The sequence below is a fragment of the Amphiprion ocellaris genome, chromosome 5 (assembly GCF_022539595.1).
Source record: "Amphiprion ocellaris isolate individual 3 ecotype Okinawa chromosome 5, ASM2253959v1, whole genome shotgun sequence".
Taxonomy (NCBI): Eukaryota; Metazoa; Chordata; class Actinopteri; family Pomacentridae; genus Amphiprion; species Amphiprion ocellaris.
Window position 1 is genome coordinate 1,350,724 of NC_072770.1, and position 24,386 is coordinate 1,375,109.

Sequence of the window (24,386 nt, forward strand, 5' to 3'; positions counted from 1 at the left end):
TGCTTTTCATCCATCAATTAGCTGTACCTGCTTTATCCTGTAGAGGGTCGCAGAGGCAGAATGAATATCACCTGTTCATCACTGGGCTAACACAAAGAGACAGACAACCATGAGCACTCACAACCTGCTATGAATGTGTTTGGACTGTGGGAGGAAGGAGGAGAACCTGGAGAAAACCCAGACATGAACAGGAGAACATGGAGACTCCATGCAGAAAGATCCCAGGAAGGTCGGGACACTAACTGGGGATCTTCTAGCTGCAAGGTGACAGTGCTAACCACTGAGCCAATGTGCAGCCCCATGCCAATACAATTAATGCATAATATTTTTATCCAAGTTTTTTTTTTTTTTTTTTTTTTTTTACCAGGAACTCTGTTGAAAATAAAATATCTATGACCAGAGAGACATTTGTTTGAATTAAATTTACGTAACGACTTCATTGTTATTTAGGAGAGTTGGTGAAGAAGCGACTACCTGATATCACAATCTTATGTAGAAAAACAACTACAGGGTGTTTAACAAAGTGATGTGAATTCTTCCCTTAAAAGTGAAACTATTTAACCTTCTGAAACCCAAGCAGCTTCTGGGAGTTTTTTTTTTTTTTTTGCTCTCACCACATTTTATTCACTGTGGACTCATTTTTCACCTTAGTATAAAATCTTCAGCTTCTAGAACAGTAAGGTCATGGCCAGAAGTAGTATAAACTAACTACTGTACTATGAATCATAAAAAGATCAACAACAGCAAAAACAAAACAACTAAAGTTGAATTTTGTTGATTATTTTATTACAGAATCAAACAACCTGGTATCAACATGTACAACAGATTCTCACAGGTTTTATCAGGACTGGAAAAAACTCCTGACTCTTTAGACTACAGATAATTTTTAAACTACATTTTAGTTTGTATACATACTTGCTTCCTATCTCCGGTGTGTAAACCAGCCTGAAGTTCAAATGAAAAACCAAAGAAGTTTAAGTTCCATTACTGCATTAACAACTTCACACCTGCAACAAGAGAGAATGTTTGGCTTTTTAAATAATGAAGTTAGTGCACAGTTTAGATTTTGCTAGACATGTAGAATAACCTGATTTAGATTGTTACTCCGCCAAGGAACGTTGTGAAGTTATGTGACGATTGGCATTGGTTTGGCCGTCTGTCTGTCTGTTCACAACATTGCTCACACACAGACTAACGGATTTACATGAAATTTTCATGGAAAGTCAGAAATGACACAAGGAGCAAGTGATTAGATTTTGGCAGTGATGCAGCTTATAGTCTGGATCCATGAAAATCAGATGACCGGTTACAACTCATTCAGCTCAATGTGTTGTGCAGAAGCCACAGATGGATGCTGGTTTCAGGTGAGAGTTCCTTCTGTCCGATGCCTGCAGTCTGAGTGGACATCAGGGAGTGCTGCAGGGGAAATCTGCTGAATGTATCAGCAGGCTCTTCTCCCTAGGGGGCGGTACTAACAGGAAGTCCAGGCCTGATCACGTGCTGTAGTTTAAATTGCTGCTTGACAGAATGAAAACAGAAGTGCAACAGTGCAAAGATGCCAAAAAGCCTTTGATCGGAGCTGTCAGTAAATAATGGGAGCTGAATCAAGTCTGCATTTTTGGTCTCGTCACAAAGACTTGCCATTTTACTCTGATGGCCATCTCATCTTTGTAAAAAAAAATAACATATGACAGATAATCTGTGCTTTTGTATTGTTTGGATTAATAAAAATTAAAAGCACACACCGGAAAGAATGCTTTATAAAACAACAAAAAGTGTTCAAGTAGTTCTAGGGTAAGGGAAAGGACAGAAGTATTAGTAGTGTTCTGGTACTGGACCCAGAATTTACATTTTGTCCTTCAGACACCATTGGTGGAAGTGCACTTATGAGAGTAATTATACTCTACTACATTTATCTGACAGGTGGAATTACTACTCACTTTTTAGATTTAGACTGTACAAAGAACAAAAAACAACCACAACAAAAAAACAGTTGATGAGATGATGTAATCATAGATTTAATGATCCAGAATTGTATAAAGCAGTCAGTAGGCATCTTTCAACTGAACGAACTTGGGGCAGACTCAAGGTTGAAAATATACAAGAACAACTTCGTAATCTGTGGTTTTTTTTGTTTCCATAGTGGTGAGGGATCCAACGGCTTTAACTGCAACATCAACACAGAGTGCCACTAATAGTGGTGACTGGATGTAACTCCAGTTCTATGAGCACATAGGAAATAGAACAATGGAAGGTTTGTTTTATTTGCCTTCTATGGGGAATTTTTCTTTGCTGCTGATGTTGAAAAGAAGACTGTACTTGATTAGGACATCGACAGAGCAAAGAAAAGACACTTGTTGTCCTTTCCAGGTTTCTGAAATCATTGTTGAGGCTCAGAAATGCCGATCCTGTAGAAGGTCCTATTTTCTCCCCCAAAACTGTTCCTGAGAGGCCTTTAAATTTCTGCAGTTGAAAAAGGTTTAGTAAGAAACTAAGCAACACTCAGCTGTGCTTTTTGCTTCAGAAATGCTCAGAAAATTGCAGCAGAAAAGCACCGTTACAACTGAGAAACGTGGTCAAACTAATAACACCGACACTTGTAGGATACTACTGATCAACACCGTTAAAGTAGAATACTTTAAAGTGAGCAAAAATCTCTGAGCTACAACAATAAAAAGCTGCTTCACAAAGCTGAGGTTTTTATTAATCTACCAAGGAGGTGGAGCCTTGGCGGAGTTATGTGGCGATTAGTCAAAGTCAAAAGTCAAAGTCAGCTTTATTGTCAGTTCTGCTACATGCGCACACATACAGAGAACTGAAATTGCATTCCTCTCTAACCCTAAAACGTGAAAACTAAAGCTAAAAATTTAGGATACAAAGACAACAGAAGTCCTAATCTACATAAGGCACAAATTTAAGAGTGCAAATTGGCATTTGAGAAAACAATTAAAGTGACTTAGTGATTCATAGCGTTGATTTGTCTCTGTCTGTCTGTCTGTCTGTCTGTCTGTCTGTCTGTGCACAACATTACTCAAAAATGGACTAACAGATTTGGATGAAATTTCCATGGAAAGTCAGAAATGACACAAGGACCAAGTGATTAGATTTTGGCAGTGATGCAGCTTATAGTCTGGATCCACGGATTTGCTAAAAACTTTGGTATCATTGTGAGATAGCGGCACAGCGTCACTGTAACCATGACAACAAGTGAACGCTACGTCAGCTGCCTGCTGATTGTGATCCTACTACAAATCCATCTCTGAGGACTTATCAGGTCTTATCCGTCAGAAATGATACAAGGAACAGTTGATTAAATTGTGGAGGTGTTTCTGAGTCCCATCAATTCCTGCCGCCCGCTACACATTTAGGTCATATTTAGGATTCGGTATCCGTACATAACGTACACATGCAGAACACACATCTGTGCTCAGAGCAAATTAATTTTGTTTGTGGGTACATCTATATTAAATGGACACATTCTATAGTGCCATGATTTCTGATCAATAACTAATAAAGAAATGCTGCATTTCGACAAAAAATGCTGCATTTCTGACAATGCCATATGGGGACTGAGCAGCCTTGGAGGAGTACTGCACTCTGAGTGCTTTTCTAGTTGTATTTGTGAAGTTCAAAAAGTAAATTTTAATTTGACCTTTTTCCCCCCTGGATCTCTGCTACAACAACAGTTAGACTGGAAGAAATCCAAAGGTTTATTTTCATTGCCTGGACTTAAAAAGAGCTTTAAAGAAACAGCCACTGTTTCATCTGTGGTGGTAATCTCACAGTCATGCCAACATCAACAATGGTTTCTGCTCTTTGACTGCTTCTTAACAAGAAGGTCTGTAAACTGCACGCTTGGTTAACACTAGTATGTGGCAGAAACATTGAGCTTTTCCTTTCAATTTTAGACAGTAAATAATAATAATGAGGCCATTTAGGTAATTCTGTCAGATTGTAGTTGTACAATAATGTGCAGCTGTGCAAATAAATAATATATCACAGTTAAGTTTTTAGTGTGTCAATAAATCTAATTCCCAAAGGTGAAGAGAGAGCAGACAGAGCTTTTAATTTGTTTAAAGTGTTAATTGGGGGAAATGGGATCTCCATCTCTATATTTAACAGCTCAGTAAGACACACACTGTTAACCGGCTCACAGCCACCACAAGTAGCAGCCTTCACCACCATCCAGTCAATGAAATGTTTAACAAGAAAATATGCCAGCTGAATGATTCTCTTTCTGCATAATTATAGAACATATGTGGGTCTGTGACCCACGCTGAGGGGCAGCAGTCGTGTGTGTGTTTGTGTGTCTGTGGTGCACATGCTCAGCAGCAGGATCGTAGTGGATTGTTGTTTGGTGAGCGGATGGTGAGGGAGACAGGAAAAGGGGAGGTAAGGAGGCTGGTTACTGCCATTTAGGTACAGAGAGTCATACTGAGGAGTCTTTGTCCAACACACAGACACACAAACACACATATGCACACATTCATGCACACACTCACACTTCATGAAGAAACAGCCTCAGGTTTCAGGTTGGTCTCCGCTTGGAATCGGACCAAACTCTGAAATTAGTCCATAACTTGAAAAGTCTCCTCTGTCAAGATCAGTTTCAGTGAATTTTTGTTGCACTTCCAAAGTTCAAAACCAGTATTACAGATTTTTGAACAATATTCATTATTTAGCGTTGGGTTTTCAGAAGTAGATCCTTAATAGCTCTAGCCATACCAGGCCAGCAGCTTGCATTTAGCTACGCCTTGTATGCCAGGTTGACTTTTAGCCATTTACCATTTTGATTTGATTCATAGTGTGCATGTGTAGAATTTGCAGATGCCAGTCTACAGTGTATGCATGAAACACATCATCCAAGTGAGCTCAAGTACACCAGAAAGTGGTATAATAGGAACGACAGTACATCCATGGCATCCACACCTGTCTTTGCGTATATCTGCAAGGGAGGGAATCCTGGCCTTTAGATTATCCCAAGTGATGTACTGAATGAAAAGACCACTGAGTGTACAGTAGAAATACTGTATGATTCACTCTGTGTTTTATTTTGCTTTTCTGTTTCATTAGATTAAAACCTATAAGTGTATCTTCTGACCCATTAGTGCTTCTTTAACTTTTCCTGTTTTTCTGTTCCCCTCAAACTCCATTAGACATCAAACCGACTACTACTGGCATATTCTGGCATGTGAGAATGTGTGGAGGTGTTTGCCGATCCCAAAATAATTCTTTGCAGATTGTCGTCCTTTTGTCTGCTCTTTCTTTTGAAAAGAACTCCATGTATATTGTACTGGATAAAGTCTACATGTGAAACATCTGAAATTTAGGGTCTTCAATAGTCTGAAAATGTACACTGCCGTTCAAAAGTTTGGGGTCACTTAGAAATGTCCTTATTTTTGAAAGAAAAGCAGCTTTTTTTCAATGAAGATGAAAGTAAATGAATGATAAATCCAGTGTATACATTGTTAATGTGGTAAATGACTATTGTAGCTGGAAACAGCTGATTTTTAATGGAATATCTCCATAGGGGTACAGAGGAACATTTCCAGCAACCATCACTCCTGTGTTCTAATGCTACATTGTGTTAGCTAATGGTGTTGAAAGGCTCATTGATGATTAGAAAACCCTTGTGCAGTTATGTTAGTACATGGATAAAAGTGGGAGTTTTCATGGAAAACATGGAGTTGTCTGGATGACCGCAAACTTTTGACTGGTAGTCTAAATATGTGTGAATCTACCTAAAATCTAATGAGTTGTGCTTTGACCCAACATCTTTTTGCCCGAAACATGTGAAGTAGTTTTTGGGATGCCCTGCTGACTGACAAACAAACATGGCAAGAAAACAAATGGATGTAATGCAACACTTATTACATAATACCACGTGGTAAAAGTGTTAAGTATTTGTGGCTCATTGGATGTAAAAGTGTGACGTTCCAAAATGATCAGTACAAAACATGAACAGTTACCTTTTGTTTCTGTCTGGATCGCTGCCAGAATGTAAAGTCGTAACCACACAGGCGATTGTTGAAAGCATAAAAGCATGAATAATGTGCTCCAAATGTTGGGCTGAGCTTCCAGTCGCTGCAGAGATGCTCATGAAAACATGTGGATGAGACAACAGGAGAAGAGAGAAAGTGGGCAAGGAGAGACAGAGCGAGAGCCACAGAGAAAGGCAACGAGACAAACAGAGACATAAACAGAGACATAAACAGAGAAAAGAGCCTTTGTGCTCAGCTACATCTGTTGACTCATGACTCAGAGCCGGTGAGGACCACAGGTTCTGGCTGCCAGTCAGTCCCTGATAAAGCCCTGAAGGACCCATCTCTGTGGATCTACAGACAGAGAGGAGGCTTTCATGCTGCCAGTTGGAATTGACCAAGTGCCCCGAACATAAACACTTGTCAGACATTATCATTATCTCTGTGCTGCTGGTGGAGCTGACAGCCTACAGGGATACTGACAGACACACAGGCAGATCAGGGACTGTGTGTGCGTTTACCCACAGCCTTCTATTAGCAGGAATTGCCGTGCACCTTATCCAGGTGTTTGCAGCCGAGTGTTTTACGATGGGGCAGGACTGGAATGTGCCACTGCAACACACGCCTGCCACGGCCAGTACTGGCTCTTTACAAACACAGAGAGCAGCAATTTTCTGGTATTTCTACACTCTCTAATCACTCAGGTTATTAGACTGAGTGCCTTATAGCTGATCGCAAGATTTCCGCTGTCATGCGATGAACATTGTGTAAAATATGGAAGCCAGGGTTTTAAAATATGAGGTGTGTCAATCAACATGTTCTTGTCTTGTACAGTTTTGTGTATGACGATGGTGAGGACAGCCACATTTGTTGAAACCTTTAATGAATCAAATGAAAGAAGTTTGAAGTTAGGTCTCTCTGTAGACAATATATACAAGATGGGTGTGGTCAATGTGGTATCAGTTCCTGGTTTTATGAACGACAAGTTTGGAATTTGGTTCCTTGGATCACATACCCATACCCTGCTTTATCATCTATTCAAACTGCAGTTCAAAAGTTTGGGGTCATCCAGACAACTCCATGTTTTCCATGAAAACTCACACTTTTCTCCATGTGCTAACATAACTGCACAAGGGTTTTCTAATCATCAATGAGCCTTTCAACACCATTAGCTAACACAATGTAGCATTAGAACACAGGAGTGATGGTTGCTGGAAATGTTTCTCTGTACCTCTATGGAGATATTCCATTAAAAATCAGCTGTTTCCAGCTAGAATAGTCATCTACAACATTTACCGTGGCTGGAGGCTGGATTTATCATTCATTTAATGCTATTTTCATTGAAAAAAATCTGCTTTTCTTTATAAATAAGGACATTTCTAAGTGATCCCAAAATTTGAACAGTAGTGTACTCTTATTAAAGGGACAGCAATTTTCAAAATGAGCATCGTGCTATATTGAAAAAGACTCAAAGCTAAGCATTGAGACTACAAACTCATAAGAAAAATGTTTATTAAGCTACCAAATCAAGTGAGAACTGGAAGCATTTTCTCATAGACTTCTATGCAGTCACCCTTCTTTTTGCAACTAAAGAATTCGCCTCCTACTGGCTACGCTTAGCTAATGACTGTGCTTGTTTGCTGATTGTCTCTTGTGTCCATCCAGCCCAGAGTCCTCCATCTGCAGACTTTGTAGCGTCATGTCAACATGGTATCGCTTCCTCTGTGTCTCCAGAGTCAAAACTCCAGAGGGCTCAGAGGGTTTTTGCAGCTAAAGCAAATGACGCTGTCAGTCAAGTGGCTGTTCAGTACAGTCATGTAGAAATTACACTATTTGTCATGATTCTATCAGGAAAAACAACCAAATCTAAGCTTAAAGTTGTGGCAATTCATCAAAATCACTCTCTTCTACATTCAAATATTTGCCAATAAAAGAGCTTTCTTATCTCTTAAACAAACTCTGTTTATGATTTATGGCATTCTAACTGGCGTTTATTGCACAAACGGGATTTTTGAATTGTCTCTACTTCAATGGTTGTGCTGTTTCCATAGAGGTGCAGGACTTTACATTGGAGTGAAAATGAGCCCACAGTGAGTAAAAATGTGACGGGAGCAGAACTACCAGGAGTTAATAAAATGCCACTTTTCCTCCCAGTTTGCTCCCCCTTTTCACCTGGATTTCTGGAATTCTTTTGGCACATCAGTGGAAAAAAAGAGCAAATAAGCCATAAAGTGGGTAGAAATGTGTTTCTTTCTTTCTGATTTTCCACTGACTCACCCAATGCCTCTTTTCTTTTCAGTTTGATCCAGTTCCAGCTGAACAGTGATCGGTATCATCAGGATGAAGATGAGACAGCTCAGAGCTCTGTGTGGCTTCATTCTGCTCACCCTGGCCGTTCTCACCAACGCCAGGCCAAAAGCAGGTCAGTCTGCAGATACTGTGAGAAAACAACTGGGGGAAAAAAGAGAAAGACTGAGTGACTTTTTTTATGGCTTTCCTCCCAAAAGTTCCAAATAAGGGATGTGTGTTTTCTATAAAGGGAAGTCATGAAATCAAGGCTGACACTGAAGTGATTTGAGTTGTGAGAACCCAGCTTTGCTCACAGACTGTGCTCAGAAGTGTTTTCCTTTTTTTAAAATATGAAAACTGTACACATGTTAATATTTGTGCTCCTAAATGGCATCATAATTAAGAGCAAGACAAAAAATGCAAAAGCAAACTACCTCTGGAGATCCATCCATCCAGTATCTATACACCGCTTAATGCTTGTAAGACTGATACATTTGGATGTGGTTCCATTATATCTGCAGATGACCTGATTTACATGGTCAGACAATGATGTTTATGAGATGTTAAAAAATATCGCTCATGAGATGGATTCTACAGCAGCTCTCGCTCTTACTGACACTGAGTCTTTCTGTTCTGGTGGCCAGCTGAAGTTCAGCCTTTGTGAAGAAACTCTGGATGTGCATTAATCAAACAGTTCCTCTGAAGCTCATGAAGCTGCACCACAAGCACAGGCTCATCTCATACCTCGGTGTTTTTGAACTGAGATGATGTTACAACATGGGAGTGCGTTTGAGAAATTTAAAGACAAAACCAGGCGCCCCGTGGCAGCTGCAGCCGTGGAGCAGTGAGTTCAGGTGGTAAATAATGTGAAAGTTATACTGGTGTGCAAGGGAGGCCTCTGCTGCTGCCTAGTTTGAGGATTGTTCAACTAAAAACCATGTAATACAGAAGCAACTTATGTCTTAATGCATATTATTATATGTCCAGCAGGAGACACTTTGTTCACATGTAAAGCTTTCGTCCATCCATCCATCCATCCATCCATTATCTATACACCTCTTAATCCTCACTAGGGTCATGGGGGGGGCTGGAGTCTATCCCAGCTGACTCAGGTGAAGGCAGGGGACACCCTAGACAGGTCACCAGTCTGTCGCAGGGCGTAAAGCTGTCGTATCATTTACAAATCACCATTACAGTTACTCCAACTATTAAGCACTCTGAAGTCTGAATTCCAAGCAGTTTATTTCTCCTCCATTTTTTACTCACTGTGGGCTCATTTTCACTGCAGTATAAAGTCCTGGATCTCTACGGAAACAGCACAACCGTTGACAGAAATAGAGAGAACTATTCTGGTATCGATTCATAACACATTTTCCAAGTGCCTACAGATGTAACCAATATTGGAAGATGTTTTGCTACTTACACTTATTCACCTCTACCAACTTGTTTTTTACATCACTCTGCACAGCATTCTAGAAATGTATTTCACCATGCTGAATGTATTTTCCAACAACTTGCTCCTCTTATATTGTTTTAGAGCCATGCTGCATTTATTTTAGTGACACAGTGTGTTTTATTTTGCTCTCAATCTTTCTTGTTATCTGTTTGAATTTGTGTCACTTGACGGTTGGTCACAGCTGATCTAATTTAAATGAAAACAAGGAGTACTTACTGAAGTACAGCTGATTTTATTTACTTTAGACACTGCTGGGTAGCTTAATCTATTACAACACATTATCATTTATTAGTTACTGTATGTTCAGTATTAATAATTGTAATTACTCCACCAAGGAATGCTGCGGAGTTATGTGATGATCGCCGCTGGTTTGTTTGTGAATCTGTCTGTTTGTTCGCAACATTACTAAAAAACGGACTAATGGATTTGGATGAAATTTTCAGGGAAGGTCAGAAATGACACAAGGACCAAGTGATTAGATTTGTTCAAGATTTCTGTATCATTGCGAGATAGCGACACAGCGTCACTGTAACCATGACAACAAGTGAACATGATGATCACGTGATTGTGATCCTACTACAAATCCACCGCTGAAGACCACAGATTGTTTAAAGATTTCATCTGTCGGAAATCATACGACTGAGCAGCCTTGGTGGAGTTCTTCTCTCTGAGTCTCTTTTCTTGTTTAAATAGTAACTAATGCTGTCAAACATAGTAGTAGAAAAGTACAATAATGGCCTCTAATGTAGTGTAACTGAAGTAAATGTACTTAGTATCCACCACAACTGGGACCAATTAGTGTGTTTTACTGTAATGTAACTGGACATACAACTTTTAAAAAAGGCATTGATTTACCACCACATTTAAGATCAAACTCCGAAACATCTTTCATGTTTTCTCTGTCTTATCTTCATATAATAAGATGAAGCTTGTCTTCCAACCACGCTGCCATTTCCTTTGCCATCATTTACATATTCAGTGTCAAAAACTTTATTCCTGTGTTCCAGGTCCTGAACAGAAATGTAAGTCCGGCCCCGTGGATCTGGTGTTCCTCATCGACAGCTCTCGCAGCGTGAGGCCACATGAGTTTGAGACCATGAGGAAGTTCATGATCGACATCCTGAACACTCTGGACATCGGACTCAATGCCACCAGAGTTGGAGTTGTTCAGTACTCCAGCCAGGTACCTTCTCTCATGTTGTAATTCTCCCTTCTCCTCATTCATTGTGCTTTTGATTCCAGTGTCCAGTGTCTTTTATTTATTTTGTTCAGAGTTTGTGTATAAATTGTTAAGTTTTTATCAAACCTCTGACTCCAGCTAGTGAGTATTAAATACATTTCTATCCTCCTTTCACTTCAGGTTCGCAGTGAGTTCACTCTGAAGGCCCATGCTAAGCTGGAGAACATGGTGAAGGGCATCAACCAGATCATCCCCCTCGCTCAGGGCACCATGACAGGGCTCGCCATCAAATATGTGATGAACGAAGCTTTTACTGCCGAGGCAGGAGACAGGCCAAAGGTAACACATCCCGCAGTCTCTGAAACAACAGATTTTTGATGCCTATTCTCAAAGAGCTGATATCATGCTTTTTGACTTTTCCCCTTTCTTTCAGTGTGTTTCATAGCTGCTTTTCTGTGCATGATAAAGGTCTGCACAGTTACAATTCTCCCACAGAAAACATTGCCCTCTACCTGCCTGAAGCACCTCATTTGTAGTCCAGGCACTTTCCTTCGTAACTATTGTGCACTACGTAACACATTTGCAAAACACCTTCAAACAAAGAGTAGCTGCTTGACGGTCTGCAACACTAATTGCTTTGCTGGAGCCACATCTCTATGACTTCACTCGTAGATCAGAGGTTACTAGACCAGTATTGCTTCACTTCAATCAGGTCAGGATTTATGACCTTAACATCTGAAAGTCTCTCTTCACTCTTTGATTATACACCTAAAAATGTATGTGTGTGTTCAATAAAACTGATTCTGAAGACAAAAAAATGACAGAAAGCTTCACCGTGCAAGTTGACAAGGTAGCTTCTTTAGATTTGTTACAGACCTTGTTAACACAAAAGGGGAGTCTTTAGATATACAACAAAAATGAAGCTTTATTTTCTTGGCTCAGCTTTATAGTATTCCGCTTGTTTTAAGATCTGGGACTGAAAAATCATACCTTAAGATCTAAGCTAAATATCTCAAGTTCATATCATTTAATAAAAGCTTTGCGTTTTCTTCTTGTGAAAAATTGTACGTGTACATGTTTAAAGCTTTCTAATTGAGCCTGTGGCTTTCCAGCTGTGAATTTAATACCACCCAGACACTACCAGCAGCCTTCCTGCCTCATCTTGGGTCTGATTGTGAGTTTTTCTGCCCATCCAGGTCCCCAACGTGGCTGTGATTGTGACAGATGGACGTCCTCAGGACCGTGTGGCGGAGGTGGCAGCTGAGGCCAGAGAGAAAGGCATTGAGATCTACGCTGTGGGAGTGGCCAGAGCCGACATGACATCACTGAGGGCCATGGCTTCCCCGCCCTTCGAAGATCATGTTTTCCTCGTTGAGTCCTTTGACCTCATTCACCAGTTTGGACTGCAGTTCCAGGACAAGCTGTGTGGTAAGACTTGACTGATAATCAAAACACAAAATGTAGATTTGGAATTTCATCATTGAATTTGCCAAAAAAAATTCTTGAGAGATTCATGTGAGTTTAGAATACAAGAAACCATACAAAATTAAATCATTTTACTGGAATGTGAAAACTCAAAAGCCTCACCTACCCAAGACCACATTAAATACAGATAAAATAAATGAAGCTCTTAAAATACCAGACCTATGAGAGCAGTCATTCTTCATGGATTTAACATCATGTTTCTATAAAATCCTGGTCACATTTTGAGCTACTAATGGATTACTTTTATTTGAAGTCACCTTAACATTATACACACTGCAATCAGATCTCTGGAATGGAAATTTCATGCATTTGGTTTCGGCTGGGGGCACCGCTACTTTTTTAGTGAAATTAAAAACACTGTGAAAGTCAAGACTAAATTTTTTTTAAAAATTCCATGCCCATTTAACCCCATAGAACCTAATACTTTCTCATAACAGCCCCGTCAAATCCCTTAAGTGCAAGATATTTCCTCATGGTGCTATTATTCTAGGCTGAACTGCTGCTCTAAAAACGTTTCCTCAGCAGGAGATGGAAAAATCTGGCAGAAAATAAAGCATAAGAAATTTGTAGAAATAAATGAAGTAATCAATTAAAAATATGTGCATAGCTAAGATGTGAGGATGAGGATACACATCCAAACACCTGATAGTGCTCCACAGATAATAGTTTAACATTATGTCTCCACTATATCTCTATGGGGTACTGAAGATCTTGACCAAGATCTTTTTTTTTCCACTGGTGCCTTAAGCTTAAATGAGTAAAACTATTAAAGTGTTGTTACTGTTAGTTTTAGAAGTGTTACAGTTAGTAAAATGGAGATCATGAGTGCAGTGGATATGTCTCAACTAACTGCAGTATAATGACGCCTGTATCTAGAAGGTCCAGTCGGTGACGAATCACTTCTCTTGGCTGTAATCTACACTAAGAAGACACAAAAAAACCCCAAAACACTCCAACAACTCAAAGCTTTTGGGGGAAAGCGGCAAAGACAAAGCCACTGATGAAGACAATCATATTAAATCTCAACTCTGAAGTCAACTGCAGCAAGATTTGGTTTGATGAGACCAAAATGGAGCTTTTTGACCATCACACTAGACATTATTTTTGTTTGGTTCCAAACACTGCACATCATCACAAACACACCATCCCAATCGCAAAGCATGGGGGTGGCAGCATCATACTTCTCAGCAGCAGGACTTGGACAATTCTTAAAGGTAGAGAGTAAAATGGAGTCCTGGAGGACAACCTAGTGCAGTCTGGAGGAGAACTGTGATTCAGGAGAGGATTTGTTTTTGAATCACGCAGCCTAAACTGACTGACTGAGATCTCCAGATTCCACACAGGATCGATGCAGCAATTACAGCCAAAGGTGCATGTACTAAGCACTGACTTGAAGCGGTTAAATACCTGTGCAATCACTCATTTTACATTTTTAAATTAATTGACATTACTTTTGTGGAACTCTGTTTTCAGCTTAATATGAATGTCTTTTTCAGTTAATTAAATACCATACTATGATTCAAACCCAACAGCAAGGGATACTTTTAACTACTGTCAGCTATTTCGATTATTGATTCAAATAAACATGTCTAAATCATTATTATTCGAATATTTCTGGTATATTTACCCCTCGACAACAATAAACAGAACAGTTATTGGTTGTATGAAAACATCTTTTAGGAGAACATTTTGGGAAACACCGATCAACATTTTTCACCATTTTCTGACATTTTTGAGACCAAACAACTAATCAGCTGAATGAAAAAATGATCAACAGATAAATTGTCAGTTAAAACAGTTGTTTGTTGCAGCACCATCAGTACAGTTTCTATCACTATTTTCCAGTGGTTGAATATGATGAGAATGACCCTTGAGTTAATGATTCCAGAGCTGATATTGTGGGCATGTGATCTGTGCTGTAGGAGTGGATCTGTGTCTGGAGTCGGACCACAGCTGTGAACACATCTGTGAGAGCTCCCCCGGCTCCTACCACTGTCTCTGTCTGCCCGGATACACTCTGAATGACGACGGGAAAACATGTGCAGGTAGCAAATACATGGCCAAAGTCAAGCTCCAAGTGGGATTATAATTACAGAAAGATGAACACTTTTATATTGCAGAGGACAATACTGACATGGCTTTCTATGTACTGCTGTGAGTAAACAATTGTGTTATACAATATGATTGCAGTAAAGTAGCAGAAAGATGTTTGCAAATTGTGATAGCATTTATTAATGCCCAATTATTGATAATGACTCCAAATGTTGCGTGTGTGTTTTAGCCATCGATCTGTGTGCTGAGGGAAAGCACGACTGTGAACAAATCTGCATCAGCTCCCCTGGTTCCTTCACCTGCGACTGCAGCAAAGGATACAAACTGCACGATGACAAGAAGACCTGTTCAAGTTAGTCTCACATGCACACAAATGCAGAAACTAGTAATATAGATAAGATAATGTTCACAGATCTCATATTAACCGCTAATAGCTCTTGGCATTATATTGACTGAAGTGCCATTGGCTTGCATTCATGTCATGTTGATTCATGCTGGAATGGATTCCTCTGCTGCTTGATACAGCTGAGTGGGTTTGCATTATGTTCCTGCATTTGTAGTTTGTCACAGTTAAATAAATAATTGGACATAATGAGTTGCTTTAAAGATTACCTCACCCTCCATGTGCAATTATGAAATACTGTACATCCCCTGACACAGTCAAGACATGCTTGGCTGCAAAAAATACTCTTAACATCTATGAACAAAAATAAAGTAACCTCAGGTTAATAGTTAACTTCTCTAAGACTCTGTTTACATTTGGTTTAAAAATGTGTCAGATGGCAAGAGGCCAGCAGTGCTAACTAGAAGTGTCAACGACTGACAAAGGCATACTAATCAAGCAGCAACCTCTGCTGGTAAAAATGAAGGCGGTGTGGAAATGCCAAAAACTGCAGTTCCTGCAATGTCCACTAGATGCTGGCTTCTAAAGTGAGTCTATCCCTGTAGTCCCCGATGTTGTAAAGTCCAACTTTACAGCAGAAATATACTTGTTTGTTCTCTGTACTTCATTTCCCTGTTCATGACAACTATATGGGGTAAATTATTATACAAATTAGTACCTAAAGACCTAAAGTAACATGTAATTAAGGCTGTGAGTGACAGGTAATGGTACATGTCCACCCACATCCCATTCATTGTCTATGTGAAATGCACCGCGTTGCATGCCGGTTCTATTGCAGTGCATTTCGAGCTGCATTCTGGTGAGTCTCCCAGCAGCTCATTTGCGATGCGGTGTACGGAGGTCTGACGTATGACGAAACTTTCATCAGACGTCTAAACTAGCCGTCGGTGAACTAAAACCATGACAGATTCAGCTGCTGCACAGATTATTTCTCACCTCAAATGCTTTCAGAAATACTTTGCTGAACTTTTTTCAAAAAATAAAAGAAAATTTGTGACAGAGCCACCATGTTGGTCCGACGCATCTGTCGGACTCAACCTGAAAGTGCCGTCGTGTGACCACTAGTGGCCGCTAGTGACTGCCCACCAAGTGGGCAATTTTCAGATGCGACGCATTTACATGCAAGGAAAACGGATGAGGTGGACACATACCATAAGGGCTGACATAGGACCGTCTGTGGCCCAGAGAACAGATGACAAACTCAGCTCCACCTAATTTGCTTGTTCATGACAGCTACACAGATGAAAGTGGTCAGCATCATTCAGAAACAGTACCGTCACATAGCTTGTACAGCTGAAGGCGCTCTGACTCTACTGTTCATTGTCAAACATGCAGCAGACATGCGTCTGAGCAGATGGTGGTGTGGAGTCAAGCTTTGACTTCATGCTAAGTTGCTAACTAGTTTGTGAAACATATAGGTGGAAAATCAAATAAGGAATGATCGTATAATTAAAAAAAAAACAATATAGCAATATATTGATATCAATATTTGCTCCTCACTCTAATTCAGCACCAGTTGGACTCTAGATTGGCTCACTGAAACTCGATTAAAACCAAATGTTAACAGTGTCTAAGAATGGAATTGCCATGAGGTTACCAAGGTAAGACTGACCGTGAGGAAAAAGGAACATAAATGCAATCTCACAAATGTTGCTTCCGTTGGCTATGCTGCTTATAGCCTCGCTGCTTTCCCCCCTCAGTGATCGACTACTGTTCGTTTGGGAACCACAGTTGTGATCATGAGTGTGTGAGTGTGCTCAATGGCTATCACTGCCGCTGTAACGAAGGATACAGGCTGCTGGATGACGGCAAAACCTGCCAGGGTAAGTAGCTCCAGCATGTAGGCAGGTAAAAACATAACCATGATGTCCACTGCTGTCGTATTGGAGGTGAGGATCAGATTGGAACCTCTATAACCAAGCCACTAACACACATGCATGACTGATAGCAGGATAACGGAACATTTCCCACATGTATCTGTGGAATACGGTATTACCAGCTAATGTCAACATGATGGAGGGCCACTGGAGGAAACCAACCGACTAAATTATGTATTTTTGTGGTCGCTGCTCGTCTATACGTCTCCCATCACAAGCTGGAGATAGCATAGCTGTGGTGTCATGAGTGCATGCACATGACTGTTAAAACTCAACAAGTCCACTGTTATAGTATTAAGTTACACAGGCAGACATTTGTTTCATGTAAATAATAAAGTTTTGTTGAAATCTATAGCAGCTGCAGCATTTTCTGCAAAAAAACTTGTGCTGTCCTCATAAATCTAATGGAGCAGCAACATGATGGCAGTTAAAATGACATCGCTCTTATTTTCATATGGATTTTTATATATTATTTTTTAGTATACTACCACTTAAAATAAATAGGAATGCAGCAGAGTATCTCAGTTTGGAAAAAAAGCACAGAGAAGTCCAGCAGAGAACATGCAAGGACCTGGAATGCCAAACCCCTTCATGTCACAGCCTTCTTTATCTAAACCAGGGCAGCTTGAAGGGTTTAAAACATGGCAACATACCAGAGAAAACAAGGAAAATGAAGCAGATTAATGAGGCAGAAAGCATGATAATTTCATTGCTGTGGTTTAGCTTAGTCATCATTTAGGTTTATAAAAAATATACCGGTACACTCAAAATGCATGACCGTTCAACAGTTTGGGGTCATCCAGATAATTCCATGTTTTCCATGAAAACTCCCACTTTTATCCATGTGCTAACATAACTGCACAAGGGTTTTCTAATCATCAATGAGCCTTTCAACACCATTAGCTAACACAATGTAGCATTAGAACACAGGAGTGATGGTTGCTGGAAATGTTCCTCTGTACCCCTATGGAGATATTCCATTAAAAATCAGCTGTTTCCAGCTACAATAGTCATTTACCACATTAACAATGTCTACACTGGATTTATCATTCATTTAATGGTATCTTCATTGAAAACAAATGCTTTTCTTTCAGCAATAAGGACATTTCTAAGTGACCCCAAACTTTTGAACGTAGAGTATTTCTCATGATTTTTGCAAGAATCTGCATATCAGTGGTTATTAAACTTCATGATACAATAACTGATATTTGCTGTTCCTTCAAATCTGCCATTATCACTGTTGTTTATAATTAGAGGCAGACAATGTACATGCAATAAAGAGAATGTTTTTACAACTGCACATACCCAATGCATATTCCCCAAGAAGCATGTGGTACACATGGGAATGCAAGCAGTGACAAAGCGACCAACATGTTTGTACATATTCATACATGCTGCACATGCACACGTGTACAGATGGGTCAATAAATAATTAAAGGACATCTGAAGTCCATGGGATATGTCTTGCATACATTTTTATTAAAAGAATAAAAAAACAAAAACTGTTCATTATGATCATGTCTTTACAAATTCCATAATTATTTATTATGGAAACAATCACTTATTAATAAAAAATGACTGGACATCACTAAAATGTCAACTAAATAACCGTCTGAATTTAATAACAGTCACCTTCTAATGAGCTAAACTATAATAAAATGAGCTGATTCAGAAATAGTTTGGTTTGTGTTCTTTTTATTAAGTTGAGATAATCATGACAGATATTTCTTTTTTGGCAATACACCACATTTTATGTGTAAAATAACAAATTAAATCACTTTCCACTAAGTTCCCCATTACAAAAACACCTCTCCAGGAAGTGTGTTAATTCCAGATCACATGACCTGCTCCACATGATGTCATTTCCTCCTGAAGAAAAGACTGGCCAGACTCCAAGGCTTTCTGACTTATTTAATATAAAGTAGTCAACAGGTTTACTACAATATCTTTAGAAATAACATTACATTTTAGTTTTACTCAGTTGTACATATAATCCTTAGAAGAATCATTGTCTAAAAATGCCATGTGGTGTTTGGTTAGAATAAAAGAAATGTTGATTTTAGGCCTGGAAACAGCAAAAATGTCAACTATGTTACAAAAATTCCCGCAGTTATACATTGACCCAGATGTCTCTGAAGCAGCCACACAGCAACATCTGCACCACTAGCAGCCTTGTTGACAGAAAACTGAAATTAAGACAATTTACAGCCTTTGGGTAACCAAAGACTTACTGTTGCCTTGAAGCCATATGACTCTTCAAGCAGGAGTAATACACCATGTAATGATCCAAATACCACAGCAGCTTTATGTAGAGACATGCTTTTTAAATAATACTGGCAGCTGTTCTTTGGTTTCTGAAAATGCTCGATTAGTAACTTCCATCTGAATGCACAGGTCATTAGGAGGATATGAAGAACAGGATGTCATAGTGAAATATTATTCTGACCTTGTTTCCCTGAGATAAATGATTCTTACTAAAAAAACAGGGAATATCTTAAATTCCTTTTTATAAACCCTGTGATGTCTCTTAGTTTTTGGTTCATGGATATTCTCTGATTCTCTCATGAGCACTTATTGGAGAGCTTTTCAAAATAAAATCAGATTTAACAACTAAAAATACTCATTGGCTCAGATATTAAAAAATGTTTTCAGAAAAAAACACACACACACACAGTTTAATGTAATTTGTAATGTATGTGTGTGTGTGTGTGTTTTAGCTATTGACCTGTGTGCTGAGGGGAAACATGACTGTGAACAAATCTGTGTCAGCACGCCGGGCGTCTTCACCTGCGACTGCAACGAAGGATACACACTCAATGAAGACAAGAAGACCTGCACACGTTAGTCAGGCCCCTCACACAAATACACAACATACACACGCTAACAAACACACGCTAGCAAACACACACCTACAGGGAAAGGAAAGCTCTGCTGGTGCATCTGTTCTACAGAGGAGCTCATTCTTTTCCTTCATGTCAGTCTGTTCAGTAAAAACAGGAGATATTTGTGTAAAATAAAACACAATGTATGACATCTCTATTTTTCTGAAAAGTCATGACAGAATACACCTCAATCTGCTGCCTGTAGCTGAATGTCAAACAGGACTGTCAGTAGAATCATGCTTCCTCTGCTTTCTAAAAATGACCACATGGCTTCAGCTTTGCTTCTGCATTTAGAACCACTAACACACAAAGAAACAACCCAAGCAATAACACACAGCATTACAACGTAATTGCAAAAGAGATCTAACTTTGTGTGTGTGTGTGTGTGTGTGCGTGCGTGCGTGTGTGTGCGTGTGTTTTTGTGTGTGTGTGTGTGTGTGTGTGTGTGTGTGTGTGTGTGTTTGTGTTCCGTAGCCATTGACCTGTGTGCTGAGGGAAAGCATGACTGTGAACAGATCTGCATCAGTGCTCCAGGTGTCTTCACTTGTGACTGCAACAAAGGATTTGAACTCAACAAGGACAAGAAGACCTGCACAAGTCAGTGATCTGAATTAGGAACATTTTTCATAATAATCTCATCTTCCATTTTGTCTGTTGTATTCCTGATAGCTGACAAAATGTGGACTCAGGAGGAACATGAGCTTTCATTACTGATTTTTTATCAACAGCCTCTCTGAGGTTGAAAATGTAGCCTCAAGGGAGCAAAACCAGTGTCCTCCTTATGGCAGTCCCAAGCCTGGATAAATACAGAGTGACCAGAGAGAGGATCAGGAATGAGGACATCAGAGGGACATGTTAGATGTTTTGTAGATGAAGCCAGAGAGGTCAGACTGAGATGGTTTGGACATGTACAGAGGAGGGACAGTGAATATATCTGTAGAAGGATGCTGAGTTTGAACTGCCAGGCAGGAGGCCTAGAGGAAGACCAAAGAGGAGGTTTATGGATGTAGAGAAAGAGGACAGGAAGTTGTTGGTGTGAGAGAAGAGAATGCAGAGGACAGGGTTACATGGAAGCAGATGATTGGCTGTGGAGACTTCTGAAGGGAAAAGCCCGAAGAAGAAGAAGAACCTCTCTGAGGTTAAAGAAGGCTCAAAAAAAGTTTTGAAAACGTTTAGGGACTTTTCTTTAATATGAAAAATATCACTGAGCTGAAAGGGTTTGTTATTCAGATTTATAGACAACATTTATTTTACATCCAGTAGCCCGACAGTAGCTACAAAAAGAAGTGACTCTACTCGGACGTTTTCCATTTTTTGGAGCTTAATGGAGCTTAATGTGGTGATTTGTTTTCCTCCGTTAATCAGCTAATTGTTTGATTTATAAAAGTTAGGAAAATAGTGAGAAATGTCATCACAGGTGCTCTAAATGCAGAATAGTATTCAGGTGGCTTGTGAATAATCCACTTATCCCTGTACTTGCAAAAACTCTTGGGTAGGTTAGTTTGTTGCTTTATTTGCAGAAATCCTAATTTATAAAGTAAATGCAGGTTCCAGATGAGTGAAAGTATAAAGTATCACAAAATCTGCTGCAAATTTGTACTTAAGTACCTGAGTGAGTGTTTTGCCTGTATGTACGTCATACGTGTTTACCGACTGTATTTCCAGACATGGACCTGTGCAACACGGTGGAGCACGGCTGTGAGCACCAGTGTGTGAGCACTCCAGGATCATACTACTGCATCTGTCCTGAGGGCCAGCTGCTGCAGGAGGACGGCAAGAGCTGTGGCAGTAAGTCAACACTCTGACATACACACTCATCTGTAAAAGTACAAAATCACTGAACCTGTCTGAACGGTTGCTGATGCACAAACTCAGCAGCATGTACAGCCCAAGACAGCTTTAACTCAAACCTGATTAAAAAACAAAAAGCACAACTTCATGGATGAGCTGAGTCTGAAGAAACTCACTGCTGTGACGCACTGAGAGCTGCAGGAGGATGAAGATCCTGTAGGTCCTGCAGGACCCAACAGAAGTGTCAGGATGTAGGTGTAAAGGCCACAGCAGGAGGTCAGCATCATCCCTGCAGTTTTTAGAATTCAGCCCAAAGCAACAAATACAGAAAACAATCTGGTATGAACTGAAATCTCTGCTGAGTCTGGAATAAAACCTGAGCTGCTAATTTCTGATAGATCTACACCACCGTTCAAAAATCTGGGGTCACTTAGAAATGTCCTTATTTTTGGAAGAAGAGCAGCTTTTTTCAATGAAGATAACATTAGATGAATGATGAATCCAGTCAATCCAGTGTAGACATTATTAATGTGGTAAATGACTATTGTAGCTGGAAACAGCTGATTTTTAATGGAATATCTCCATAGAGGTACAGAGGAACATTTCCAGCAACCATCACTCCTGTGTTCTAATGCTACATTGTGTTAGCTAATGGTGTTGAAAGGCTCATTGATGACTAGAAAACCCTTGTGCAGTTATGTTAGCACATGGAGAAAAGTGGGAGTTTTCATGGAAAACATGGAATTGTCTGGGTGACCCCAAACTTTTTAGCGGTAGTGTATATATAATGGGCCCAAACCTAAGAAATGTCTTCTGAATGATGAGTCCCTGTCCAGGAATAAGTTCAGTGGCAGGTTTTTGATGGGATCAGGTGAGTACTACTGAAGGGGAAAACCACAGAGAGCTGCAATTAGAGTAGGACTACGAAGAGAGCAGAGGTTGTGTCCCAAGAAATGAAATAAAGATGTATGAGAGAATGAACCAGTTCCTGATGTTAAAAGCAGCTCAGTTATGTCTGAGAGAAACTGGCAGGACAAAGATGAAGATCTTCTGAATTTTCTTTTTCTCTGGGGAGAATGAGATAAATCTGGAGTGGCTGCCAATAACCGTCACACACTCCTCCATGCAGAAGAGAAAGTCTCATAGATCGTCCTTTCAAGATTTATACTTTATGAGCTCTGCTGCAGACAGATGCTATGACAACTCTGATAGAAACCAGTAAACCAAACTGTGGAATATTGAGCACTCTTTTGTTTATCTGAATACTTATATGAAACATTGTTTTTAAATATATAGATAAGTGATACTACAGAGTTGCATCTAAGAGTGACATTCTAGTATTAACATCCATTTTGGACAAAGTATAGTAAAGTCAAGGAGTCATACTATCAAAGCTTGGTGTTGTCATGGAGACTTACTGAATTTATTCTTTGCCCTCTGTATGTTGTCAGCATTTATTTCCTCTGTCTTTTTATCTGTCTCTTCTTCAGCCTGCAAGTCTGCCAACATCGACCTGGTGCTTCTGATCGACGGCTCCAAGAGCGTCCGGCCCCAGAACTTTGAGCTTGTCAAGAAGTTTGTTAACCAGGTACAGCAATGTTTTCCTACACATACACTACTGTTCAAAAGTTTGGGGTCACCCAGGCAATCTCATGTTTCATGTCAAAACTCCCACTTTTATCCATGTGCTAACATAACTGCACAAGGGTTTTCTAATCATCAATGAGCCTTTCAACACCATTAGCTAACACAATGTAGCATTAGAACACAGGAGTGATGGTTGCTGGAAATGTTCCTCTGTACCCCTATGGAGATATTCCATTAAAAATCAGCTGTTTCCAGCTACAATAGTCATTTACCACATTAACAATGTCTACACTGGATTTATCATTCATTTAATGGTATCTTCACTGAAAAAAACTGCTTTTCTTTCCAAAACAATGACATTTCTAAGTGACCCTAAACTTCTGAACAGAGGTGTAGATTATTACTAATGCTGTTCCCATCCATCTGTCCATCTTATACTCCTTTTTTATCATCACTTCTGATTAAGCTCCTGAGACACTTGGACTCCTTTGGTCCAAACCTGGTGGGAGCAATCCACCATTTTCCTGTAGCCTCAGATTTGGAAGTCTTAGAAATGATCTGCTGTCTGGTTCAAAGTGGGGTTCTGGAGGCTAACGTGCTAACTTGGATCATTTTTTTTAAAAAGTTTTTCTACTAATTTAACTCATATTGTTGAAGTCAAATGTTTTGTGTTTTCTGAAGAGGGGTATGACTATAAATGCTTTTCTTTCAAAAACTAGGACATTTCTAAGTGTCCCCAAACTTTTACACGGTAGTGTATCTAATATTAATTCTATAGTTTTTTTTTTTTTTTTTTTTTTAAACTAATTTATAATTGTATATTTAAATAAGACCAAAAACCCTAACCAAATTAAATTTGTTCAAGAACAGTCTTTTTCTATTAGGGCTGTAAACTCCAGATTGACTGTTTGATTAATTGGCTCTCATCCAAACAACTTGTAATTGTTTGGATAATCCACATGGATAGTGTTACTTTGATGTTAGTTTAGTAGTTAGTCACTTTGACCAGACAGTCTGTGTAGTACGTTAGACTGCTGGGTCTAACTTGTTTAATATTTACTGCACTTCTGGATTATCAAGAAATTTCCTCTACATTTAACAAAACATGATATTCAAATGTGTTCTTAGTTTTAATGTTTGTGCCTCAGATATTGTAGGTCTGAGTGGGAATTTAGCTTTTTCCATCCAGGTAACAGTCTATCACAGGGCTACACATAGAGACAAACAGTCACACTCACATTCACGCCTACGGACAATTTAGAATCACCAGTTAACCTCAGCATGTTTGTGGACTGTGGGAGGAAGCTGGAGAACCTGGAGAAAACCCACACATGCAGAGGAGAACATGGAAACTCCATGCAGGAAGATCCCAGGAAGGCTGGGACATGAACCAGGGATCTTCT

The 24,386-nt window shown here is 39.6% G+C and overlaps 1 protein-coding gene across 5 annotated transcripts in view; it reads left to right on the forward strand.

Annotated features, from left to right (window-relative positions):
- matn4 (matrilin 4) overlaps positions 1-24,386 on the forward strand; it is a 40,644-nt gene that overhangs the window by 8,906 nt on the left and 7,352 nt on the right. For 2 of the 5 annotated variants that reach the window (XM_055010776.1, XM_055010777.1), the window contains exons 3-13: positions 8,281-8,403; positions 10,734-10,909; positions 11,087-11,245; positions 12,103-12,334; positions 14,314-14,436; positions 14,673-14,795; positions 16,547-16,669; positions 19,441-19,563; positions 20,080-20,202; positions 21,271-21,393; positions 22,887-22,984. In XM_055010776.1, coding sequence (XP_054866751.1) covers positions 8,322-8,403; positions 10,734-10,909; positions 11,087-11,245; positions 12,103-12,334; positions 14,314-14,436; positions 14,673-14,795; positions 16,547-16,669; positions 19,441-19,563; positions 20,080-20,202; positions 21,271-21,393; positions 22,887-22,984 — 1,485 coding nt within the window. In that variant the 5' untranslated portion in view covers positions 8,281-8,321. The remainder of the gene's footprint in view (positions 1-8,280; positions 8,404-10,733; positions 10,910-11,086; positions 11,246-12,102; positions 12,335-14,313; positions 14,437-14,672; positions 14,796-16,546; positions 16,670-19,440; positions 19,564-20,079; positions 20,203-21,270; positions 21,394-22,886; positions 22,985-24,386) is intronic. The other 3 variants (XM_055010779.1, XM_055010778.1, XM_055010780.1) reach the window with 3 other exon arrangements.